Source organism: Cylas formicarius, unplaced genomic scaffold (genome assembly GCF_029955315.1).
Source record: "Cylas formicarius isolate icCylForm1 unplaced genomic scaffold, icCylForm1.1 PGA_scaffold_4__25_contigs__length_36172078, whole genome shotgun sequence".
NCBI lineage: Eukaryota > Metazoa > Arthropoda > Insecta > Coleoptera > Brentidae > Cylas > Cylas formicarius.
Genome location: NW_026844334.1, coordinates 7,062,224 through 7,090,162, shown reverse-complemented (window position 1 = coordinate 7,090,162; position 27,939 = coordinate 7,062,224). Strand labels below are relative to the sequence as shown.

At 35.1% G+C, this 27,939-nt stretch overlaps 1 protein-coding gene across 3 annotated transcripts in view; it reads right to left on the bottom strand.

The window, feature by feature from the left end:
* The window catches only part of LOC132700896 (uncharacterized), a 189,422-nt gene that overhangs the window by 53,759 nt on the left and 107,724 nt on the right, over nucleotides 1-27,939 (bottom strand). For all 3 annotated transcript variants that reach the window (XM_060668474.1, XM_060668473.1, XM_060668476.1), the window contains exons 8-9: nucleotides 11,335-11,708; nucleotides 2,402-2,609 (exon numbers count right to left, since the gene is read on the bottom strand). In XM_060668474.1, the coding sequence (XP_060524457.1) occupies nucleotides 2,402-2,609; nucleotides 11,335-11,708 (582 nt within the window). The remainder of the gene's footprint in view (nucleotides 1-2,401; nucleotides 2,610-11,334; nucleotides 11,709-27,939) is intronic.

Sequence of the window (27,939 nt, the reverse complement as noted above, 5' to 3'; positions counted from 1 at the left end):
TTGCGACGCACCCTGTATATTTTTGAAAACTTGTCAAGAATAAAAGTTTATGAGGCCGTATTCTCTGCGTCTTCTGGTCCAAGAATTTATTCGGTCTTGTAAACGGTTTTTGAATGGTAATTTTAATTTTTTTTAAAATACTTCCCGACCCTGAAGGGCTGAGGCCGCCCCCATTTTCAATAGGTTCCGTCAAAGGGCAAAACTGCATATATGTACCAAATGTGAAGTCGATTGCTTCAAATTTCGGACACTTGTTTGATAGCAATGTTCAAAAAACCGTCGAAAATCGCGAAAAAAAGATGGATGCCGGCGTCGGATCGAGGCCTTTTCTTACAAGCTTATGTATCTCGTGGAGAGTTAAAAAGGAGGCAAATTCCAATTTTGTAGCTACAACGATTCGAAAGTTATTCAGGAAAAACCCAAAGACGAGAACGAAGAACAGAGAAAGAAGGTAGAACGGAGAACGGACGGACAAATTTATTTTTTTTTTTACGCTGATCATTTCTGTACCAATTGCGATCCCATAGGTCGTACCTTTACCGAGATATGAATTTCTTATACGAGCGTAGATACTTTGGAAAAATAGAATTTTTCACAAGAAATTGGGAGAACTACGTAGGCCAATAATAGTCGATTCGAAATTATCTTTTGTTCCCTATGTTAATTAGGTACTTAGATGCCTTAAACGATGGATTATTCGATTGACATGTATTTTATTTATCCGAAAGATAAACTTGTGACATTACATTTTAAATATGATTTCTCGCATATGACCGCCAAGGCTGGCGCGGATGTAGTCCAATCTGGACGTCCAATTTTCGATGACTTTCCAACATTTGTGGCCGTATATCGGCCATAACACGGTGAATGTTATCTTCCAAATGGTCAAGCGTTTGTGGCTTATGACTTTACATAGCCCCACAGAAAGTAGTCTAGCGGTGTTAAATCACAAGATCTTGGAGACCAATTCACAGGTCCAAAACGTGAAATTAGGCGGTCACCAAACGTGTCTTTCAATAAATCGATTGTGGCACGAGCTGTGTGACATGTTGCACCGTCTTGTTGAAACCACATCTCCTGGACATCCTGGTTATTCAATTCAGGAATGAAAGAGTTAGTAATCATAGCTCTATACCGATCACCATTGACTGTAACGTTCTGGTCATCATCGTTTTTGAAAAAGTACGGACCAATGATTCCACCAGCCCATAAAGCGCACCAAACAGTCAGATGTAACGGTGTTTCGACATACACTTGAGCATTAGCTTCGCTCCAAATGCGGCAGTTTTGTTTGTTGACGTACCCATTCAACCAGAAGTGCGCCTCATGGCTAAACAAAATTCGCTTACGAAAATCGCTAACAACAGCAATCTCGTTTTGGGCCCATTTGCAAGCGTTGTTCAGGCGTGAGTCTATTAATGATGAATTGCGAAACCAAACTGAGAATAAATCACTTGACAGCTGTTAAATCGGTCGCCATTTTGAACAGTAATGCCAGCATAAAGTTCTATACATCGAAAAAAAACACCCATTACCTACTAAATTTTCTTGTTCCCCGTATTTACTCTAGACACCCTGGGTTGTAGAACTACAGAGAGAGAAAGAGAAAGGCTCTGATAAAAATCGACTAGAAAGAGCTGCTATTGGACCTAGAAAGAGAGGTTTTAAGTTGATATCTGCAGATTTAATGTAGACACTACCAACTGTAAAAGAGTGGCTAAAATTTTGTAGCAATTTAGTAGCAAACTAGCAAATAAAAATTAACAACCCAATCAGAGCTGCACAAATCGGAATAATATTAATAATGTAGTACATCGCGTGCGACAAACTGTTATTGCAAAAAGCTACCGAGTAAAGTGCTCTTATACCTACCTACCAACGGATTATTTTAAATTGTATTCGCCGCGTAGGCAAGTAGTCGCCGAGATCAACTTAGGAGGACGTATACCCGGTTTGTAATTACAGATGGTCGTAGCAGGAGGCAGCGGCCAGCTGAACTGGACATTATAAATCTTTCATCGGTGGACGCTTAGTTACTCACGCGAGAGATTTACTACCGTTCAGATACTTATCCGAGGAGGATGAGTCGGATAAATGTTATTCCGTTCGCAGAACGAATTGCATTCTGCCGTTAAATTGGACGTTATCAAAATATTTTTTTAATTACGAAAGGACGTGCGCAACAGGGGTGTCTGGCAAATATTTCCCACGACACACCCACCTCTTTGGAGTGTTTTATGTGAATGATTGTGCAAAGGACAGTCAGCATTATATAGCAGCAGCAATCGGCAAACAACAACATTATACAGAATAATGAACAATTAGAAGTGAAACGCCTGATAGTTAGGTAGATGTTTCTGCCACGAGGCTTTGGAAGAAAATTTCTATTTACGGTACTTACCAGGAGTGATGAAAGGATAGCACGTGTGCGGTTCTAGGTGATGGTGGCACTGCTCGAGATCGAGGTTATGATCGGGAAGCGGCGGAGGGTACTCCTCTTCGGGGGACCTTTCCGAACCGTACCCCTGATCTTGGCAAAGGGCAGTCTGGGTATCGGAGAATTTCCAGTGTAGCGGAGCCCCGTCTCCCAAGGGCGGAATCCTGTCAACCTGAAAGAAGAATTTATATTATACAAGATTCTGGCTCTTCTGAAGGACCTTCATACCAATTGTATCTTGGTATAATGAATGTATAATTATTAACCGTGCTACCTTTCTTTGTTATTTGCAAAATGAGATTTAAATACTGCAACAAGTCGTAATGTAATCGCATAGATTGCGCACTTGGAGACTTTTGGTAATTAAAAAGTATTGATTCAAAAATAGATGTGTAATTTACCTAGATTAAATATGGTTAGATACACACGATGCAGTATCCACAAGATGGGTTCGGTTCAGTAGAAACTGTCAGCAACACAAAATGTATCACCTTAATTTATGCTGGATCAGAAGAGGTATTGATATCAAACTGCCTAACGTTGTCCTATCATGAAAATACAAATGCAGAATTTTTTGTTTTTAAAATTATCTTCTAAATGATATTCAGGAGAACAGTGTCATTGTAATGACTGCCACCAAAAGCACCAAATTCATCAAGTACAAAAACTGAAATTGAAGAATATTTGTTATTCAACGATATTTATTTTGAATCCAGCTTCAAAAAAGGGCAACCATATGTTACTAGAAACGCAATATATCAATAAGTCTTCAAGCATATCATTGTACAGGGTGGCCCATTCAGACCAACGAGGTATATATTCCAAGACTAATTGCTGCAAAATATTTTCGCGCGTCTGACATATCCGCCAGCGAATTTTTTAACTCGGTTTCTATGAAAAAAAGGGGCTATAAATCGTAGTGTAGAGTTCTCCAGTCGATATACTGTTTTTACGACATAATGCGGTGTTTAATTTTGGTAATTTTTTATGAAGGTCTAATCGAAGGCCTACCTCGCTTGGGTTTTTCTTTGTAATCGTCAATAAATAGATTCGCAATTCCACAATGACGTTCCAGAATCGTACTTCAGTACTTTGTGCATACAAATGCTGAAAGCTGATGGATTTATGTAGTTTCGTCGGTGAGATTCCTCCATTATTATTAGTCCATGCAGTGAAAAATCCATTCTTACTTTAAAATGTTTATTACAAATATAAAATGGCACACTGAGTAGTGTAAACCAATTTAATAACAGTAAGTTCGTAATTACAACAGGGGAAATTGGAAATCGAGCTACCTCAAGTAGGGACTGTTTTAGGAGGATTTATATAAAGCACACTAATATGAATTAATATAACAGTTTAATCAAAGAAAATTTCCCTATTCTTAAAATACAACAGTCCGCACGGCACGGTTTTTGTCAGCTAACATCTTAAATATGGCCCTGGCTTGCGGTACACGTGCTGAAAAGATCGATCCCTTCCGCTTTACAATAGGAGGGTCTTAAACTCCGAAGTGAAAACCATAAAAAGTTGTAAAAACGGTATATCGTTCGGAGAACTCTATTTGCTTATTTTACCAGCAGGTGGATTTTTCTTACATAATCGCAAAAAACATATAATTTTCTGAAAAAAGAATAAATGAGCTTTTTATTTCATTAGATATTCAAATAAGTGCTCAACCACCCAGGGAAAACCGTATCTTCATTTTTTTATGCCAACCTGAAATAGCAAACCGCGTTAAGCAAAAAAGGTAGAACACAGAAGATTTGTGTCATCAAGTAACATGAAATGTGAGAGCAGAATATGTTATTCCGAGTATAATAATTAATAACACATCTGTTGAGAGCTGAAAAAATGCAGTACTGCACATTTCTTCTTTTCTCCTTTCTTTTCTTTAGAATTAGGTGTATCTACGCTTGGCGCTTTCAAATAAATTCTATGAAATTTTTTATTATTATATTATCGCTGTTAAATTGAGGCCTGAGCAGTATCTAGAACTTCTAGATGGCTGCCCTAACAAGGCCTATTGTTGAACATTATTTCAGTTATTCAACTTTGGTTATGTAATTATTTCTATGTAATTTTGATGGTTATAACAATAAATGTATTATTATTATTGTTATTATTATTTTGAAAATTGAAAAGCCCATTGTAATTATTCTTATCGTTTTTCTATTAGTACTAATATGATCTTATTCTACCTAACTAAATAAACATAGTATAATATTTAATCTGCCTAAACTGTGTTAAAACATCTTAAAAGTGCGCCCTACAATATGATGTTCTACCCTACAATACCGTCGGTCAAGACGATATACTTTGAAAAGAAGTATACCCTGGCTTCAGGTAATACAACTGAGGTATGCGATTACTGTCAGCAATTAGAAAAATTACAATTTCTTCGTTGCTTTTTTAGTCATATAATTTCTGAGGCAAAATTTCTGTCTGACTTTAATGAAGTTTACAATAGAACGAAATGTATTTTTGACTTTTTTTTTTTTTGGTGGGACGAATTATAATTCTTGTCTCCATAATTTTAATTTTCCAGGCTCACGGTGTCGGGCTTAACGACCTTTTGGATCAAATTATAATTATTAAAGAATACAGTTCGCGTTTTTACAAAAAAAAAAACTTCGTTAAGGATTCGTCCGTTACTAATGCTTAGCTTAACTAATTAGCTTTTTACGGTCTACGAGGACGATTACTGCGTTGTTCGCCCAAGTGAGATTTTAATTAAAACGCAATTCAACTTTCGAGAGAGCAAACATACTCGCGTGCAGTAATTAAATTATTAAAATGTATTATGCCGCCTAGTTCAGAGTTCGAGCTTCTGCTTCAACGTTTCGTTTGATATTAAATGCCTTCCGCCATAGCCGTGTATTTAATGCTTCCGGTGGGACGGGATTTTGAAGTGGATACAGGCGGTTTGTCATCGAAGGGTTTCCTCAAATCCAGCACACTATACCTCGCTGGGGCGAATTACATCCAAAAGAGACTCGACAAGCCCTTTAAATTTATGGGCCAACGTATAGAGCATATTTTAAACGTTTGAGAGAACTGTAAGTTTCCTTCGTTACTCCTCCAGAGTGCAGGTTTCATCTGGAGGAAATTCTGCAGAACGGAACCCATGCCACTGGCTACGAAAATGCAACGCAATCAGGAAGGAATAATTATACTAAATGAATACTTAAATTATGAACAGAACACAATAGAATAGTGCTGTTTTCTTAACCGAGCATGTAAGATATTAAATATATATATAAAATCATTTCAAAATCTCGAAAATTCTGATTAGTTTCGGAGATTTTTGGGAAAAACCGAAAATCAGCAATTTAATTTGATTTTTTTCCGACATTTTAAAAAGAATGAAAACAAATGACACTTTCCACTTGGAAATTGACATTATTTTCGGTTTTGCGTAAATCATCATCATAATTTTTTTAAATACAGACCTGCAATTTCTATTTAATATTGAATAAATGTCAATAAAGACAATTTTACGCAAAAAAATTGTATTTGTATTTGTTAAATATTAAGGGTTTTAATTAGATTTTACTTCGGTAACTAATTATTACACTAGCAAAAAATACATTTTGTTGTTGCCACCATAACGATTGCATGATGATTGGGTCGTTATCAAAGTGATTAAAAATATAACTTCACTAAGTTGTTGGTGTTGTCGCGGATTCTCTATGAACTAGTAATGTTCACTATGCTTATTAACCCGTAAGTTGTAAAACTTCATTCGTCGTCACAAATTATTTTAAATAAAAAGTCATCATCTGCTACGAGCTGATTTTGGAGCCAATTTTAGAACTCAAGCCACCTAGTTTCATCGGCAAGTCTAAATTTTTCACCTAAGTGGATTTTGTGGGGATGGCAGTGGTTTGAATCTAATGTCCTCCATTAGAAATTTAAATTATTACTATAGTCCAATGAACAAATGTCTTATATCTCATTAGTCCCCACAATAATTTAAATTAGCTAAGATATTATTCATGTGGGAAATAACTTTTCCACAAATAACATTTTATGCCAGAGCATTGATCTTGTGTCTCATAAAGAGCCGTTCTGTGACGCTTATAGTTTTGGTTAGTTACAAGTGTAAGTATAATTTTTTCTCGAAGGTTTAGGTATATCGTTCTCAAGCAATTTGTGCAAAAAAAGACCTAAATCCAATTTTAGTCCGTTCGGCATGTTAATCCACCCAAAATACTCAGCTTACCGGATAAATTATCTTTCAATTTAAAATTTGAAATAAAACGTATGCATGAAATTTGAATTCTCTGTAGCCTACCTCTGGACTGAACATCAAAATATGGGCTATAGGCAATATCAGGGTAATTATAGTGTGAGAGAATTAAATAATCACATAGGTATTTTTTATTGACTGGTCGTTTATCTATTTGTTTTTATACGACATATATCTTTGAACTTTGGCTAATAGCATCCAAGGAGTCATTTTTGAGAAAGACTTCTCTTAATAGTGTGGATCTCATACCATAGTTCTCTTACCATTTTTTCTAGCGTCAAAAAGCCTGTTCTATAAACGCTTAAAAAAAACAGCAAATATATATTAATCCATGCGTCCAGAATTAGCATTGTTACGGGCGCCGATGCCAATGCTGCACCGTATATGGGAGGCAAATGTGAACAAGTTGACAGATCGAAACTGTAAACAGGCAGATAAATAACCATCCGAGCAATTTGCATTCGAAATTCATTGCTAATTGTTCGGGCAATTAATAGTATAACGTTAATCGTTCTGAGCGGCGCGGTTTACCCTGTATAATTTCGTTCGAGGAATTGTCGGACTCTGATATTATTCGGCATTGAGCACGTGCTTTCCGTTTGGCCCCGCTGACTTCAAAAGGTTTTGAACTTGGTCTGTAGATTTTTTTGTGAGAGGTTCTTCTGTTTGAAATGGTAAATTGCAGAGTGCTAACATTTTTTTTTTAAAGGAATGATGCATTTTGCCTTTTTTTTTTGTTCTGTCTCCCTGAAATTATCGAATTCGAATTATCGAAAAATCGATGAAATCGAATTTTTCGACAGTATACGCGGTTGACAATGAGACTTATATCTCGGTCCTAGGGGACCCCCATTGCTACAGAAATGATCAATGCCGATTTTTTTTTTATTTTTTTGACAATCCATTCTCCGCTTCTCTGTTCTCCGTTTCCCTGTGGACGGGGCATTAAATTGCGATAACTTTCGAACGGTTTCACCTACGGCATTCAAATTTTGCTCGTTTTAAAAAGTCCACAAGATACATACATTACTAGAAAATGGTTCCGTTCAAATCACGGTTTCCATCTTTTTTTGGTTTTTTGTACTGTTTTTTGGACATTGCTATGAAACAAGATAAGCGTCCCAAATTTGAAAAAACAATTTGTCCAAGATGGTACATGCGATCAAAAAATTTCTTTAACCAAACGACGCGCAAGATCCGGACCAAATTGATCCGGACCAAATTGAGCTCGCTTTATATTGATAATTGACCATAACTAGAAGGCTATGATTACGTTGTCAGTTTCTTTCATAGTTCTACATAGCCCGTATGTACAGCCAAAATTTTTGCATTTAAGGTTTTCACATATTGTACAGGGTGTTCGGAATATTCTGTGCTATATTCTAAAACGTCATAGGTGTCATCGACTTCAAATTTGGCAAGGAAATAAAAGTCCCTATGTACATCTAAACAGTAGAAATTGAGCGTTGTGAAATATCACAAAATATATTTTTTTAAAAATTGAAAAACTTTCTTTGATTATTTTGTCTTCCAGAAAAACATGATTTTCTCAATTTTTTCAATTGTGGACAAAAATCTAAAAACCGTGAGAATTGTACTTTGTGGAAATAAATTATTAACCGCAAATCAAAATTCGTAAAAAATATGGCCAATCGGTTCAAACAGTGTTATAGGCCGCATCAAGAGTAACAATTTTTGTATTTACGGGTTTTGTCTATCACACACGCTGCTCGAGATATTTGAATAAATCCATATGAAAATCGCTGATTCTCGCGCCCAATTTAGACGCGATGACGTCATTGACATTGACGGCGGACTGCATAGTTTCAGAAAGAAATTATTTTCTTGAAAACCATTTACTTCATCGAAAGAATTCTTGGACCAGAAAACGTTTGAGATCCAGGGCTAAAACCTTTTTCGGGAATTTTTTCAATTATGTGCAGGGTGTGTTGATTATGGATAAAAAATCAAAAATACCCTGAAAATTGCCATTTTCGTGTGTAAATTATTAGCCGTTAATGAAGAACTATAAAAAAAGAATTATTTGGTTTAAACAGCATTGTATACTGTAACGAAAGAGTTCCAGGCTTCGTCGATTATACAGGGAGTTCGAGATACTTAAAAAAATATCATTGCAAATACCTGTTATTTGGACAGATTACAACGTTTATCAAAGTTTGCCGTGACTTTGAAGTTCGGCGAGACGTAAAAGATGCTTTATACAGGGTGTATGCACAATAAAATTACATCGATTTTGCGAAAGTTCCATAGCGGTCCGCAGGAGCACAATAGAAAAACAATGCTTTCCTCTAGCAAAAGAAACCGCGAAACGGCAATACAAAGCTGCTTCGCGCTACGCGCTAAGAACTTGAACCGCCCAGGGACGATTTTTCGAAAGCAACCTTGTTATGTACGGGGTGGAACATCGAAAACGAAACGAAGGATAAACCCTAAGCAGTTTAATATTTCTCAAAACTTTTTTTTGGAAGTATTTTATAGCAAAATGAACTTAATTTAAGGTACCAATTTTACATTACAAAGATGTGAATCAAGCATAAATCAAAAAAGAAAAATGATGAAAAAAACAATATTAAATATAGAGGACTGATTAACAATCTTGGCAGTTTCCTGTAAGAGATATTTTTAAATGAAATTTAAAAGCGCAATGAGAGATATTCTGGAATTGGCTAATCTGAGGCTATTTAGAAAACCAACCAAAATTTATAAAATCTGGATTTTCATTTCAACACGTTCTTGGTGGTGTGTATTTTATGCCATAAATGTAGATATTAAACAAGAGTGGATATCCAACTACTTACAAACAAATGATTTGCTGAAAATATTGAAAATGTTGACTTTTCCCCAGTTGCTGTTCTTCAATTATACTAAAACATACTTCATCTCAATAAACTTTCACCCATTTATTTTTTACTAGAGGATCGGCAGAAGTTGAGGATTCAAGATTTAGTTTTGTTTAGTTTTGGTTCTGAACGTAGCCTTTAAATATTCACTACCAGCTGAGCTTTGATATGTGGTTAACAATGCATCAGGTCATTGTTCCTCAACAACAATCGTTGTTGATGTATTTGTTTACACCATAATAATTTCCTCCTGAGATTCTAGAATGAGTTCGGGCGAATGAACGCTGAACTTAAAATGCACCTGGTACATTGCAATTGAAATACAAATATTCATCAAAAGCGTCAGTAGGTAATAATCATATTGTCCTGACCTCTCATTCGATGGTCATACAATTCCTTATAAGTGGTAAATAGATGCGGATTTTTCTTTATAAATAATAGATTTTTTAAGATAAGAGGACATGTAAGAATTTTCAAGTCTCGAAAGGCATTTTTACAGTCCTCCAAGTCCACTTATTGCTTTTGAATTTTGAATTGCTTTTCGTTGTAATCTGAACAAACGGTGCCTACCACCAGCATGGCCCCATATTATGATCGCATATAGCAGGTGTGAATGAAAAGGTGCAAGATATGCAGTCCTTAACACACCAGGGGAAACATTTTCGGTCAAGCTTCGAGGCAAATACAAATTTTTGGTCAGTTTCTGAGCAACAAAATCTATATGGGAGTCCCACTGAAGTTTTAGGTCAATCTAGATGCCAATAAATCTGGTATTTATTTTATTAACATTAACAGTACTTAAATTTCGCATGGAAAAACCACTCTGTTTTACCATTATTTAAAACTAATTTATTTGCACTAAACCAGTGTTCAGCCTTTTCCTGTGCGATCCTGAAACTCTCCAACGTGTCTTCTAATGAGTCCCCAGAAAACAGACACAGTGGTGTCATCACTCCGGAGTACTTAATCACCTGACATCTATTGCTAAGGTAAGATTGCATCAAACTAAGACTGCTATTTGAAAAATTATAATTATTATGAAAAATTTAACTTGGGCCGAAGAATTCCACGATTGACACAGTCGAAGGCTTTAGTGATTATTATTAAAAATGAAAAGTGTTGGCTTGAATAGTTTAATTTATAAGTTTTGTGAGAGGCAGTAAGATTTCATTCTTGACAGACTCTTTTAACCGCGTGTTTATGCCAAATACGTCTGGAGTATTTTTATTTTGGAGACTATTTATGATACCCTTAATTTCATTAAAACTAAGTTCAGCAAGACTAAAATGAGATGATGGGATCTATATTGGACGCAGTACCCTTACTTACAAGAGGCTGAGCGATATTTGCAAAAGAAGTGTTAAATTCATCAGCGGTTATGATATCTGATGAGGGCTTTCCTGTACGTGTTGTTAGTTGATGACCTTATCAAATTATCATTGGCTTCGATCTAAGCTTTACTTCTTGTAGCTCGATACAGCTTTTTATATTCTTTGTATTGATGTTTAAGGAGAATATTACTGCTGTTGTCTCATAGCTTGCAGATTGTCATTGAACCAACATACATACGATGATCGAATATAAGCAGATTCCAAGTCACCCATAAAATTACTAAATTTATCACTTACGTTTAAATTGTTATCTAAAATAAAATCCCAACCTGCATCTTACATGGTACTGTGAAATGTTTTTTGGATTGTTGCAAAGTGTCAGGCAATAACTATTCATCTATATACTCTTAGAAACCAAGACGTATATTACTATTATTTGAGTAAAATACACACCTCATCGATTGGCTGCTTCTGGCACTCATTCTGATGGTTGTTATTGTACGTGGACTCGTTATCGTCGAGGTAGCTGGGCAGGCTGCCGCCGCATTTGCTGCCATCGCCCGCCTGCCTGCCGCCTTTGCTGTTGCAAATGCTGCCGCTCGACTGGGATCGACGTCCAGACAGCCCCTTGCTGGAGTGCCTGCTGACGTTGGCACCCATACTCACATGGTGATCGTAGTCGCCACACCGGTCTCGCTTATCGCTGCCGCATGGTACGTCGTCATCGTCCGCTTCCAACGACGAAAGATGACGCGCCAATCGCAGCAAGTCACAGTCGGTCACTTGGGGGGCGGCGCCTCTGGCTTTCGGGGCTCGGATTATGTGACCTGAGGAAAAATATTCGGGTATTAATTTGGTGCTGAGAATTTCGAGGACCAAGTGAAATAAAATATTCAATGCACTGGTATACCTTATCCGAGAAGCACGTTAAAATATATATGTCGGCGTCCTTAGTTTTAAGTGGTCGATATTTTCCCATATTTCGTTTTGGGTGTTTGGAATGTTAATTTTTGTCTCGCATTATTTATCGGTCTAACCTAAACAGTTGTAATTCTGTAGTTGGTAATATTGTGGACCCATGGGAAACCCACTTTGGTTAGTTTTTGTTAGTTTTTCTTAAGTGAACGCGAATATTGCCTGGCTTTATAAAAGCACTGGTTAGATCGGATTTAGAGTTTAGTTTATTTGTGATTAACTGTTTTATAGTTGATCTAGCGGGTCGCGGATAGTTAGATTCCCTTCAATAATCAATTAAGTGATTATAAGATTTATTTGTTTTAAGCACTGTGTTGTGCATTTTTTTAATATGTCCAACAAGTCTAATCGTATGTCGCATCACCATCAGGTTACTATTTCTATTTTATTATATAATTATTTAATATTTCTTACGATCTTTCCCATATTCCCTGAATAATTCCGCGTATCCTTGTTTCCTACTTAATATTTGAGCACGTTTTTAAAAAATTCGTAGTAGGACCTTCACTTTAAAGGTTAATGTTGTTGTTGTTAATGTTGGGATAGAATATACTACTTAGTTGCAATTTGCAATATATCTTCTTTTATTTTTGTTTAATAAACGAACAATTCTACTTTAAACTACATTAAAAAGCAGTCTAGCCACACTAAATGAGTCTTTTAAACTTCAGCAGCAGTGACTACCATACCAAGGTAATTTACCACTTCTGCAGGGTATAAAATATATAATAATAATTAGAAACGGAAGAAAATAATTGAAAAAATCATTTTTTCCTAAACTGTCCGTTCGCGTTTTAATAACAGTTCTATATACTATAAAAATGTGTTTTAAAAACCATTCACCACTTTTAAGAGAGATCGACAATCTGTGGCGACTAGAAAAGGTCACACTTCAAAAACAGAAAACCATAAATTTTTTCTCAACACTATATGACTGTATGACGGATTTTGCAGAAGCTGTGACATTGATAGTTTTAACTTCTCATTTAATTAGTTAGATTCCTCAACTCAAAATCTCTAGTATAAGTATTATTATTATGCTTACCTTTAATTTAGCTTATTGTATTGTATTATATCTTTATTTTTAATTTATTTTATTTAATAGATTGCAATTTCGAAGCAATGATCTCCGTGAAATATCTGCAATTAAGTAGCATAAAACCATAGACAATTGTTAACAACTATTAAACGAAGGAAAACAGCCGTAACTTGGCTACATTTTTAGACACGACCAGTACGGTACCAGTAGTACCGTAGAAGAAGAATTGGAAGAAATTCCATGAGCATGAAATATCAGACAGTGGATCGGATTAAGAAGAATAGAAAATGTTGTCAGGGCAGCCAGGGACTGCGATCAATTCAAACATGTTATCGCCAACATTCATTGAGTGGAGAGGCAGCTTGATTAAGCAGATTATCCAAAGAAATTTTCATACATTTTTCAAATCGTAAAGTTAGCAATTAAATATCCGCAGCCAATAGCGAACAAGTTTATACAAATCATAATATTGTTTATTCAAAGCTGAATGCCAGATACCACCAAAGTATGTTGGATTCCATACAAGCTGGCTTAAAGTAAAGGGGTTTCAAAGAAATGATGTGCAAAATGGTCAGCGAGAGATCCGCAATTAAGTAGAAGAAACTTTTGAAACTGGAATCATCAATTAGAACCCTGTGTTGCTCCTGAACTCATTATGAAAAAAAAGCAACCTGACCAATAAGAGATGATTTTGTGAGGCTTCAAGTTTCTTGGACTGCTAAATTGGTACAAATTTTAAATGTCGATTTTCCTTTGTTTTATTTTACACGCGCTCCGCTAATTACACGCGAGACAAATTTCTTCGGCGAACACGTGTTACCATTAATTATAAGAAAACTCTATTCAGCCATCAATTATCGCGAGGCGCTCTCCCAATTAGCGACACAATAAAGGGTCCGGAGAAAATCGCATTTCATGCACAACTTGGCGGGAATTCTCGCACCGCTATCGGTGTCACGGCCAAGTCTAAAGACAAGACGTCGCGACAAAACAAAAAGGAACTGTTTACTGTCAGCCGTATCGTCAGCGACGCGTAGAGAAGAGCAAATATCGTTAAATTAAAATGCATTTTAAACAGTCGCAGGCCGTTAAACTCGCTTCTAATGGACACAAGCGGCGAATATACATGGTCGTCTCACATCTTGCTCAGGAATAATGAACAAATATCGAACTGCAGTTCTAAGAACGTCATAGTATCCCTATCCATATTGACAGCAAACTATTGTCATCTTCAATTGACATCAAAAATCACGCCCTTTATGAAAACCATTTGAATTAGTGACCTTTACCTGTTTAAGATTGTTTTCATTTTCCTGGAGTTTTTTTTCATAATTTATAGTCCATCGAACCAGTTTTCTTCCACTGCTACTCATACCACTCAAATTAGGTGCATTTCTATGCCTCACGCCTTATCTGTTTAGGATGTTGGCGATCATCATCGTTATTCGAACTTTATTGGCAGTACATCTGAATAACTCGGTGGAGGGAGCGCTATACCATTTGCGAAGGTTTGCCAACCAGGAGATTCTCCTTCTACCCGGGCCTCATTTTCCATCTGTTTTGCCCTGCATGATGTTTTGTAATAGGCGATATTTATTTTCATTTCTCATTACGTGCCCAAAGTATTCAAGTTTACGTTTTTTAATTGCGAGTAAGAGTTCATTATTTATTGTGTGATCAGTCCAATGTATCTTCAAGATTCTTCGGTAAATTCAAATCTCAAAAGCATTAATTCTTTTCTTCATAGCTTCCGATGTTGTCCAACTTTTCACTCCATACAGAAGCACCGGATAGATGTAGGAGTTTAGTATTCCTTTGTTCAGCTCCAAACTGAGGTCTCTGTTGGTAAGTAGGTTATTCATTGTAGTGAAAGTGCTTCGAGCATTTCCTTGGCGACATTTGATCTCTACAGAATAAGTGAGTTTCTCAACCCATTCGACGACTTCGTTATTGATGAGCAGTTCTGTAGGAGTTCTCTGGAGTTTCGCTGATTACCATGTACTTTGTCTTTCTGGCATTAAGTTCTAGACCATACTCATTGCTGGTAATTTTTAGAGACCTCACTAGTTCTTGTAGGTTCTGCAGACAGTTAGCTATCAAAACTGCGTCGTCGGCGTAATGGATGTTGCTTATATTTTGTCCATTTATTTTTATTCCACTCCGAATTCCATCCAACTCTCTCCTAAAAATGTTCGCAGAATAGAGGTTGAATAGCAGAGGCGACAGTACACATCCCTGTCTTACTCCCCGACGCATTCCTACTGGCTCGGAGTATTTATACCCTATACGCACAACTACCTTCTGTCCCCAGCACAAGTTGATGCTAATGTCCTAATGTATCGTTTCCGATTCGCTCCAGAGATTCCTTCATTTTACCGTGTTGACACCTATCGAACCTTGTACTGCAAACGTCACGGGTTCCGAGGCCGTTGCAAAACTCAAATTGAGTATCACTCATGTTCGACTCCCATTTTTTGTAGATTAGGTTGTGAATAATTATGAGGAACACCTTCGACACATGGCTCATTAGACTAATTGTTTTAAAATCTTCACAGTAAGTCAAATTATTAGAATTGACTTAGATGCTCATTCATTTGTTTTAGTAAATACACATTTGTGATGCTATTTTGATTCATTTAAGAGTGAACAGAACATACCTGACTATCTTCAATTTCTTTATTAAACACACCATTTCACCTAATGTTTCCCATAACGGTTAGTTGTTTCAACTGGGAATACTGTCTAAACACAGTAAAACCAGCCACTCACAACTAAATCACTTTATATTTATTTAACTCCAAATCTCAAAGAGCAGATTGGTGCAGGATTAGTTTAAGGGCTATCTGCAATTCACGTTTGAAAGTGCTATTGTATCTCTTGCTTGCCTATACTCAACTGTAGAGCGAGAATTTTCTTGAGGGCATTGGGTTTTATGAGATTTGCCTCGAGGTGTTCTTTAGAGCCAAAACACAGAAATGTACAAAGAGGATTCATCTCTACTTCTTACCAGGTTTTCAGACTGCAACTGTACTCAATTCCACAGATTTAGTTATGCTCTGGAGACTTGTGTCATCAACGCGTTCATTTTATGAATTCAGTTTTTCAAACATTGTTTGGTCCACAACTATCTTAGTTCTGTAAGACTGTTCAGGTCCAGTTAATGTTTAGGGACTTGAAAATATACTTGTGACACACGAACACGATCATTCTAGGTATTCAGCTCTTCACATTTCGTTTCTAAGACTCAGTTCCAGAAGACTGTTTAGATCCCATTAGTATTTCGGGACTTAAAAATGTAATTCTGACATCTAACACGATCATTTTAGATCTTCCGCTCTTCATACTTTGCTTGGGGCTATAACTGTCGAAGACTATACTCATTGTCACAGGTTCAGTTCGTGTTTGGGTACTTCAAAATATACTTGTGATATATAACACGATCATTTTTGGTTAGTTTCCACAAGACTGTTTAGGTCAAATTAGTATTTCAGGACTTGAAAATATACTTCAGCTCTTCACACTTCGTTAGGGCTTGTAACTGTCGAAGACTATACTCAATTTCACAATTTCACAATTCCAATTTGTGTTTGGAGCCTTGAAAATACAGTATCATTTTAGGTATTCAGCTCTTCACACTCAAGTATTTTGAGATAACATTTAGTTAAATGTCAAAAGTAAAACCTTTTGATCCTTTTTGGTTTTCCGTTCTCAAAATTATTTATCTGACCCTGGGTAATTGAACCTATACACCGAATGTGATCGACTTTCTTTCATGCGTGGCAGCTTTCGTTGGATTTCATGGAAAACTTCTCGTATATTCTTTCGAATCCAAATTGGGATTCGGATTAACGAGGGTTACGTTTTACGTTTCCGTATAAATCCGCTACTCCGCTGTCTATTTTTATTTTATTTGCCGAAACGAAATCGGTGCATAAAAATGTGTGGCTCGTAAAAATATCTATCCGCCTTTTTGTTATTAGAAAAATAATCAGGAAATGGATTTGTTTTTCCTTCGGTTTTTCTGTTTTATTTTATTTTAACCTTTTAAATGGTTTCCTGCACATAGTGCAAAACATTTCCGTGTAAATTATTTTAATTATTACTATTAGAGTATCACGAGTAGGTCCAAGAGTTCAGAAGCTAAACCTTTTTTTCGTGTTTTTTTGATTTTTCTAATAATAAATAGGCACTTTTTACATAGGCGTATCGGTCAAAAATCCACTGGGATAGTTTCCAATGTCAAAAAGCGATTCCCATTTCGCATGTTAGAACGGCAAAGCGGAAAAGTCATCAAGATCCGGGCGTCCTTAAAGCTTCCGGAATTTAGGGATTAAATTGTGAATGGAGGTCGGAAAAGTCTGGGGAAATGATTTATGCATCGTCCCGATCGCTGAACTCAATTTTTTGGTCTGCGGATAAAATCTTGAATGTGATGGATGCATTTTGATAACGCGGACGCGTAGGTTCAAATTTCCGTCATATTGCAACGAGTATTAAACGGAACGTTATTAAATGTGCTCCTGTAAATTCCGCATTCTTCGTCTGGTTTATTGCAGAAATAACTTTTTTTTTTCATATTAAGCAATTTTCAGTGTCTCTGGAGTAAAGTTTTTAAATTTGATTTACAATTAATGATTTTTTATTTCAGGACTGGAAGACTATTTTAACCATTTTTCTGATTGCAAGCTCAAAATAGTATCCAGTGTCGAAAGGAAGCCTTGACTTTATGTCAAAAAAGTATTTAAGGACTTGATTTTAACTTAGATTCATCGTTCAATTTTGAAATGTTTTTTTTTGTAGCTTAATTGTTGAATTAACTTTTTATTTATTATGATGTTAGTGTTTAGTTAACCGGTGTACGTATTTTGCATTTCTTTTCATTTTTCATAGAATGTTTTATTTTTAATTATCAGGAAAGATACGTCTGAGAGGTGTGTTCAAAAAGTAAGGTGACTTTTGTAATTGTGGGCAATCTTTGATTTTTTTTATATTGATATATATGCCCCTAACAGTTTAAGTCAGTTTACTTTTTTTTATGAAATAGAAGCGTTAGACGTATTTTGTGTGCTCGGCGATATTCTGCCGTAAAAAAAAATGAGACAAAGAAATTGAATAACATTTGGTGTGCAAAATGGAATATAGTGCTGCAAAACACTGGCATGTCGTGAATATTGAAGAAGAGATACAAACGATGTTGAAAAATCTGAAATCACTATTAGAGAAGTGGCTGAAGACGTCGGCATCTCTGTTAGCTAGTGCCATGCAATTTTTCCCGAAGTACTGGGCAATTTCGAAATTTTTGAACACAGGGACCGTCGAAGGAGTTCGGCTAAGAACTGTTAAACGACATCAATGGTGATTCTGATCTGCTCAAAAAGCCACAACTAGTGAAGAATCATGGGTATATGGTTATGGCGGCGAAACCAAAGCCCACTCGTAATAATGGAAGAACCCAGAATCGCCAAGACAGAAAAAAGCACATCAAGTTCGATCAATTGTCAAGGTTTTGCGTACTGTTTTTTTCGATTATCGTGGCGTAATAAATCAAGATCTTTTACCGCAAGGTCTTACGGTCAATAAAGAGTATTACCTTGAAGTTATGCGCCGTTTGCGAGAAGTAACAAGACGACAACGTTCTGAATTCTGGGACAACAATTCATGGATTGCTTGTGTATAACTTTTTGGCCAAAAACAAAACCAGAATCATGCCTCAGCCACCATATTCAACAGATATGACCCTCTGCGACTTTTTCCTGTTCCCAAAACTTAAAAGTCACCTTACTATTTGAACACACTTCGTATAATAATAATAGTGCACCAATATTTTGATAGATTTTTCTATTATATTTTAAATTGTTAGCTTTGTGAAAATAAATATTTTTGTTACAATTTTGTGTGTTATTAAAATTAAATATCGAAATATTGACCAAAAGTGTTCGAAACATTTATTTACGTGATCGCGAACGAAATTACGTCGCAAACAAACATCGGCGTGTACATAAAACGTAAAAATAAACATCGTCCCTGCCCGGTCCTCCACACGGAACGAAAACACCTTATAAATTATCCCGGAACGGCTTTCCTAAAGCCAGACAAACGCGCAAAATTCCAGCGGCAATAAACTTAAACTTTAAGCAACGCCGCATCTTTCCGCGCCACCAAACGTGTACCGGCGAAATGAAATATTTAAATTTAATTCTTTTCGAACGACATAAACAACGGAGAAGTTGATAGATAGGCGAAACGAAAGGGGGGAACCTGACAAAAGAAACGGGAAATACGGCATATGGCCTACGTTTCCTAAAAAATTAATTATAATCGTGAAAGAAAATAAAATACAAGAATATACCTTTTGTTTGTTGTAAAATTTCCGACTATATTTTTAGAAATTCATTTAAAATGACATCGAAAACAAATGAAACACTAGAAAAATTGAAAAAAAAAAACTAAATATAAGGCATAAATAAAATAATACAATACAATCAGGTAATAATTAATACGTGTTTGTGAAAATTCACACAGTTTTTCGACGACATTTTCCGAATATGGGTGGTTTAGAAAAAATACAGGCCATTAAAATCCAAATGCTTTTTTGCTAGTCACAATCTGTGACATTTTCAGCGCAAACGTCGTCAGAGTTTAAACAAATATTTTTAGTCTAAGTCACCTTTGGTTTGGTTTCCATAGAAACGACTATTATTAAATTATATACTAATATGTACAATATAGCAAAATAAAATTTAACGCTTAACAATTTTCAAATAATGCTTATTGATTGGGCCTTTGATTTAACTTTTTTCGATTTTTTTCTTTAATAAATTGGAATATTAAAAAGGTAAAAGGGCACTTGCTAAGTTCCACGACTTATAAACAAATGCTCACAACGTTTCCTTTCAGACCAAGCGCACAAAATCGACCGTTAACACCTTCAGGTTGCGAAATTTATCACGAAAAGAATATAAAATTCAAAATCGGCCATTATCGGTGGGGGTACATCGTCCCGGGGCACGGCAATTAAAACTTAATTTAAAGACTTTTTCGCCTGGCGATTTAATTTTCCATTAATATTGTTATGGAAATTAAGTCCCGTAAATCTTTTCAGAAGCAATTTTACGTAATCTATATACATTAGCCGGCTATTTATCATCGAAATTATGCAGTTTTACTTTGGAACTTTGCACGCCCAGCCCCGTTGGGTTCAAAAGTCGGCCTCTTGCTAGCAAACCGGAAGGGGGCGTTTTAAACCACCGTCGACGGCGGGAGGTTAATTAAATCGTATCATAGATCCGCAGCATAAGCTAATTATTCGGTGTCATTTTTTTCAATCAGTTCCTCAATGGATTTGCCGTCCGTATGCAGCTTTTGCTCTTTCAACGTCATTTAACAACGGCTAATCAAGCGTGAAATGAAGTTTCTCTTATTGGCAGGGAACTTTTTTTAACGTCCTTTTTTTTAATTACACGCAATGCCTCTGCTGCGTTAAAGCATCGTGAGAAATAATTATTATTAAATTTACGTCTTTGAATGGAACAAAATTAATTTTAAAAATAAGCGGTTTAATATTTATTTATATTACATAAAATGTCAAGATAAAAAACCACGACATTCAGCATAAATTTGGTTTCAAATTCGTTAAGTCACTGTTAGTAACTTATTCTAAGATATTTTTAATAATATTGCATATTTTATGGTCTGTTTTCATTTTTCAATTTTTTCTGGAAGCTAGTCTAGTAGTTTCTTACAGTAAGTCCCTTGTACTATTACATTTCATCATTCATCTGAAATATATATGAAAAGAACAAGATAAAAAAGTCACAAAACTGAAGCCTCTTCATTTTTTCAAGTTTTGGTTGTTTTTTTATTCTTAGTTATTAGTTGATGCTGTCTTATTTTAAATTTCTGTTTTTAAATTTGGCGAAGTGAGTAGATTAACAAGTGTTACTTTAGTTTTGCCAGTAAACAAAATTATTTACTTTTAAATGTTTTTCAATATGAATTTTGTTATTTCATGAAATGCATGAAGTCTTATTTTGTGTAGCAAATAATAATAATAATTAGTACAAGAACGTTCAGCCCTAAACTGATATAATTTTCTTTTCACATTTTTATCTTGTTTGACTCGAAAAGCAACGAATAACTTCGTAAACTAAGGAATGGCTTTTAAATTGCGAAAAATGAGAAAACAAAAAAATCTGCTCCATACTTTAAAATACCCAACAACGCACTGATCCGGCCTTTAAACCGAATATTTTTAGATTTCGCACGTTCTGGTGCTCTCTCTCCATCTCTTTCTGGTTGATGTCACCTTAAAAGGTCAGATTAACTTTGTTTTAAAAATGTGAAATGGGTTTAAATCGCAAAAAAGCAAAACATTTTCCGAACTTAAAATAGACAAACCTTTTAAATATCTCTCTCTCTCTCTCTCTTTGAACCGTATTAGGGAATATTTGAATTCAACAGAGTGGTAGTGGAGAGAGTGAGGGAGGGAGAAGGGGCAGGGAGAGGGGGGGAGAGAGAGAAAGGGAGAGAAAGAGAGAAGAGGATAGAGTGTGGGAGAGAAAGGGGGGGAGAGAGAGAGAGACAGGAAGAGAGAGGGGAAGAGAGAGAGAGAGAGAGAGAGAGAGAGAGAGAATAGGGTTAAAACAGAGAGGTTTAAAAACAGAGAACCTCTACTACTTTATTTATTTATTATCACAAATGATTAGGGATCTAGAACGAATATTAACTGCTTGACAATTTTCTATGCAAAGAGAGCTCCGGAATATAAACTTTTGTCTTTTAAGTACGTGAAAAGTATTTTCTTTTCTTTTTCTTTAGATAAATCCACCATTAAAGCTGTGGCACCTTTCCTTAAAGCTACTAATATTGTTTCACAGGTTCTTCTGTCTAGAAACGGAAATCTTTCGTAATATTATATTACATTACAAACCCTTTATTTTTTCAGGGTTAAGTTTTAACTAACCGTGAGTTATTTTGATAGTTATTTTGCGATATGCTTTTTATTCTTTCATTATGTTTTCTTCGCTTTTATGCCTTTCTGTCGTATTCTAAATTTTAGTTTTTAATTTTGGTTACTGGTTTGGTACTACATGAGTAAGATTTGAGTTGAAATACTTTTTTAATTCTTTTTGTGCTATTCAATAAAATTTTATTCAAATGCTTTTTTTCTCTTTGATGACTTCAGCTTTTTTATTACGAATTACTTTCCCAACGCATAAAAACAATAATTAAAATTCAGCCCTAAGCCAATTTTTTTGACCTTTTTTTTGGTTGGTCCGAAGTGCAAAAAATTCCAAAAAAAAATACTTATCACAACTTAACTCTGAAGGACCGAAAGGGAGAAGGGTTGAAAATTCCCCGTGTGTCACGCTAACTTGAGTTGGAACAACGGCGATGTTTGTTCAAGATTCGAGGCTGTTATAATATTATTGTTGTCGCGCATCTGGAACTACCAGTTTATGTTGAAAGTTTCACGGTTGGCGCATTTCATAAATCGTTAAATAAACGAAAAACGTTGCACAATGGCATGGGCGACAAAGACCTTTGGCTGAACGTATGGTTTTTAAACTTTTAAATCTTCTTCCCGCTTTAGAAAGAGCAAAGCCTATCTCTAAGAAGACATATCTAAAATTAATAAAGAAAGGTAAAGCGAGTTTCGAAGCCTTTGTGCATCGGAATCTTGAAAGTAAAAATAGCATCCCTTGCAAGATCGATAAACATATACCAGTGCCGTAGGACCTTGCGAAGCGAAAACCGATGCAAAATCTAATTGCGGGGAAAATTGTTTAAGTAACTATTTTGCGTACGCCGCTGGGAGAAGGTGGCGGCGCAATATGAAACGGCGTTAACTGTGGATTAAATTTCCGCTTGCTTTGAAGATCCATCTCTCGGGTTCTACTTTGGATAAATCTTCTCTGCGGAGCGTTCGGCTAACTCCGAGGACATGAGCCTGGACATCGAAGATTTGTTGAGAAATTTATGCAAGTTTGAAACTTTCGAGACGAGTAGGGTTTTTTATACTGACCACGATATAAAGGTTTCGTTATTAGTCGAATCTATGTCTCAAAAAAGTTGTTGAATCTTTACACTTAGGCTGTGGCAGAAATGTCATATTATATAAAACCACGAGCATCGACTGTCAAAAGTTTTATAAAATCATTACGTTAGTATACCGCGAAAACAATATTTATAATTTTGCTGAAATTAAAAGAATCATGGTAAAAGAGTACTTTATAATTGTGAATTTGTTCTTGGCGTTATTCTGCTTTGCGAGCAATTTTCGTCATTTGTAATATTATTTTTAACACAGTTTAATTAACTTAAAATCATAACAATGTAATATGAGCCTTGAAAATTAGTATTGTACAAATTTGAATATTTTCTTTAACGTGAATAAACCAAAGCTTTGAATTTCTGGATGATTATAATGTAATCAAACAAAAAAATACGAGTATCAGACGCAAAAAGTTTTACAAAAAAAGATTACATTTCTACAATATTTCAAATTTTGCAGAAATTAGAAACGAACATACATTATAAAAGAAAATTTGATATTTGTGGATTTATTCTTGAGATTATTCCCAGCTTGCAATTAATCTTTATTTCATTTTTATACATTTTTATATTTTATAATATTATTTTCAACGTAGTTAAATTGAAAATTAGTATTGTACAAATTTTAATATTTTCTTTTAAGCTGAATAAACTAAAGCTTTGAATATTTCAGTATGATCATAACGTTATAAAACAAAAAAACACGAATATGAACATGATAAAGGAAATTATGTATTTGTGAATTTATTTTTTTGGATTATTCTAATTTGCGATTAATTTTTATCATTTCTAACATCATTTTTAACGCAGTTAAATTAACTTAAAATAATAACATTGTGATACGCCCCTGAAAATTAATATTGTCAAACATAAATATTTTCTTTCAATGTAAATAAGCTTAAATTGGACAAAATCGGTTTTGAGTCATGATAATGTCAGAATACAACAAAACATTATTATCAACTGTTAAAAGTTTTACAAAAGATGCTTTGTGAGCATATTTTGCGCCGTCTAATTGCATTTTTAAAGCAATTTATTACAATATGACCTTGAAAATTGTTAACTGATGAATATTTTCTTTTAATGTAAATATTCCAAAAGGAACAAAACCGGTTTTCATTATTCCATGATCAGGATAATATTAGAAATCCATAAAACTGGTATTAATCATGTGGTTCAAATGGAAAGAGACTTGTTAAAATAAAGTTTTGTAATTGTGAATTTGTTTTTTAACATTGCTGCAATATGACTTTCTAAAATTGCTTATTGCAGAAATATCACTATTTCCTCTTGAATACAAATATGCCAAAAGTGGCCCCCTGATTTGGTATTTATTTTTCTTTTTAAATTTACGTCTTTATATTGAAAATAATGAAAAGGAATTTTCTTATATTAAAATCAGAAGAAAAACAATCATTCTCTAAAAACTTTTCAGCATCCAACTTTTTTTCTCGTCTCAAAAAAGCAGGTTAACCAATTTCAATAAAATTATTATGTTGACAAGTTTCTTAAATATTGATAAATATCTCATTTTCATTTTCTTTAACTTTAACGGGCTGTATCTTTTTCGGTATCCCTTTTTGGGACTCTCGAATTAGTTCGACTCAAGAAAAAATACCATCAACATAGACCATACATCTGAGTAGACGCCCGCTATAAGGAATAAAATTAGTGGTCACAAAATTGTTGAGTTTTTCGAAAAATAAAAAAGGACTGGAACCAATTATACAAACATTTCGGATAGATTTAAAGTCTCGCAACGAGGGCAAATAAAAAAAGGTCATCCCTTCCGGCGCGACTCTTATCAGTCATAAAGAAAATCGAATATCGATCAGCGATAAAACGAGAAATCGTTAACGCACGATTGGTCTCTGGAAATTAACGGCTTTCATACGGACGGACTACAATCGAAATTAATTTTATTGCACAGAGACCCCCCCTCATGTGCCAGGTTTAATTTTATCGCCCAGGTCGACTTCGAATTTAATTAATTTAAATTAAATTTTAAACGATATTTCCATTCGAACGCATAGCACGGTCCGGTCGGGCTTTACAGTGAAGCGTCGATTATCGCGATTTTGGCGAATCGGTTTTCTAAGGTCGGCATTCATTCATTGCTTAAGTACGAGCCGCTTCCGCATTTACGTTTCATAAACTAACTTTAAGCCCAGAACGGCACCTACCAACTGGGAAAAATGCATTCGATATATCTACAAATAGCAAAGTGCTGCATTTTCTGTACTTTTTCGAATTTATTTATTATTTAAGGTTCAAAAACGACGAATTTAAACACCTGTTTAAATTTGGTAAAGGTACCGTAATTCAAACTTTTTTGCTTGTTGTAATTAAATTCCTAGAGGAGCTAACTAACCGTAGTTTACTCTTATTGCCCACTTTGCACTTAGTTCTGACTAAAGTTCTACGCAACTTCCAATTTTCAAGTTAGCCGCGTAATCAGGCAGATATTAATATTAATAACACAACGATTAAGTGTTTGTTCAATTTCCCAACTCAGAAGAATAATTCAAATTCAATACCATCAGATAGAGTTTCTGGTGGTGACAATGGCTGGTTTCTGGACCAAAGAGGGAGATAATGGATATTGTGATTCGGTATCCAGATTTCAAATATGTTGGGGTCAATGAATATGTGTCTACTTATTTTATTATATCATTAAAATGTGATTAATGGACCTCCCCTGCAGCTAATCAAGATGTGAGATACAATACGTCCCGTATATAAAAACCGGAAATGTCATTGAACCTTTTGATGTCTTCAGCGGAGTTTGTAAGAAAAAATGGACACTATTATTGCAATTATATGAGCTGTGCTTCACAACATAGGTTTAAGAAGAGACAATTGGAATGATTTTGAGGACAATGTTCAAGATGATTTTTTACCAATCAGAATGATGATGCTGAATGAAGATTAAATTTTCAAAGAGAATTCATTCATCAGCATTGTGCACAATAAAGATATTTCTTGTGTACTACGTTACATTAATTGTGTTGTATTGTATATCAATATCTTTGGAATATTCTTTATTATTAAGTTTTATGACTATTAATATCAATTAATATTTTATAATAGTAATTCAACAATAAACAATCACAAACAATAAAAAATAGAAGGTTCTTTTCCCTCACCGAGTATGTTTTAACTGATCACAAAAAAATAAGTTCGTGGTTCTATATAACAAATGTAAGCAGTTAAATGCGCTGTCATTGGCTGTGTCCGGTTGTGTCCGGCTCGTAAGACTGCGCGCCATCTGGACGGTAGCATAGAGAACACATTAGGGAACGACAACGCGTTCGCCATGATAGTTTAAATTTTAATTCTGATCCTGTCGCTTGCTTTTATTATCTTGTGTTTAGTATCAAAAAGAAAGTTTTTTAAAAAGTCAATCTGATAATTTACTTTTAGTGGATATGTTTATGGTAACATTTTCGGGGTGTTAAAGCTAAAAGGTATGTTCATAGAAAATTTAGCCACTAGTTCTAAACCAATATAATATTGTAATCGGCTTAAACTTTTCTAGTTTTTGAAATTTAAGTGGTGAATCAAATAAAATGTAAATTATTCAACAAAAAAAAAAACAAAAAAGATTTTTTTTTAAGCCAGTGGAAACCTAAATACTAATTTTAAAGTATATTGGCAATGATAACCTGGAATTCTTTATTTTATGTAGATCAGGAAGCCATTCCTATGGAGACTGCAATAAGATGAGTGCAACCGAGTTCGAAGAGTTAAAAATGTTTGCACGATTAAGGCTAACGTGATGCCTGAACATAATATTAACAAAACACGACGGCCTTAATTTTCTGGTAGACGAATAAAAAGTTTATCTGGCGTTTTACGGGTTGTACTAAAACACAAAAGTAATTTTTTTTTGTTGCTTCCATTATTGCCATGTAAAGCACATAAATTCAAACTGGCGTAGATTAAATACAAACAAACATATACATGAGTTAAAAATAAACGCAAATAATATAATTCTCGGGCTATAACCCGAGAATAACATTACGATATGTCGCCGTATCGATCGAAAAGCAGCGGTATGACGTCACGATCATTCCCGCGCGTTTGGTGTCGTGTAAACTGAATATCCGGATGTCTTAACTTGAATTATTATTATTATGTACAACAAATGTGTTAAAGAAATAAAAAAAGTGTTCAAATTGCTCAAGGCGAAATCTGGGTTTAAAATGGCTAAATAAATGTGATGCGATTAAAGCCCAATCGGATGTACGAAATGTTCACACGGCTAGTTGGCTCCGTTAAAATTGCGCTCAATTTAATGTTTTAATATCAGGCGTAAAGAGTTTAGAGCAAACTTTATCGGAGTCGTCGTCTCTCTACAAAAGGCCGTAAACTTTTAAGATCCCGCGGTGCTTAACTCGCTCTCGCTTTAAAATGCCATAATCGTTCTGTCAAATAATGAGAGCAATAACGGAGGCCTGTAACGGGTTTCGTTGCTTTAATTCTGGCCATTTTGTTTTTCTTTTTAAAATTCGCCGATCGAAATGTTAAAGGGGACATTGCTAAAACGCAATAGAACAATTCGAATACAGGTGTCATTCTTCTTCTTATATCTTCTTCTCTTCGATCTTACGCTCTACTATCAGGCGGACAATCACATATTGATCACTTCTCATGATGTGTGTCGCAGTTTTTCTTCTTTCACTCTTATGAGGAGTTGTTTATGTTTAGTCATTTCATACAGGACCTCAATCTTTGTCTTAAGTTCGGGCCCGCAGAGCTTTTCTTTTCTCAACTCTCGTATCCATACAAGGGTCCTGAGAAGTATTCTGGTCTGGAATTTAAAGCTGAGGTTTCGGTTTGCCAGAAGTGCAAACATGTTGCTGGCCACTCCAGAGATGACACCTATCCCATGATCTCGCCATGAACCCTTACTGGGTTGAAAATATTAATAGTTTTGTCTGGGACGTTTCCATACAAAGACAGAATTACTCATTATATTCGACAAACAA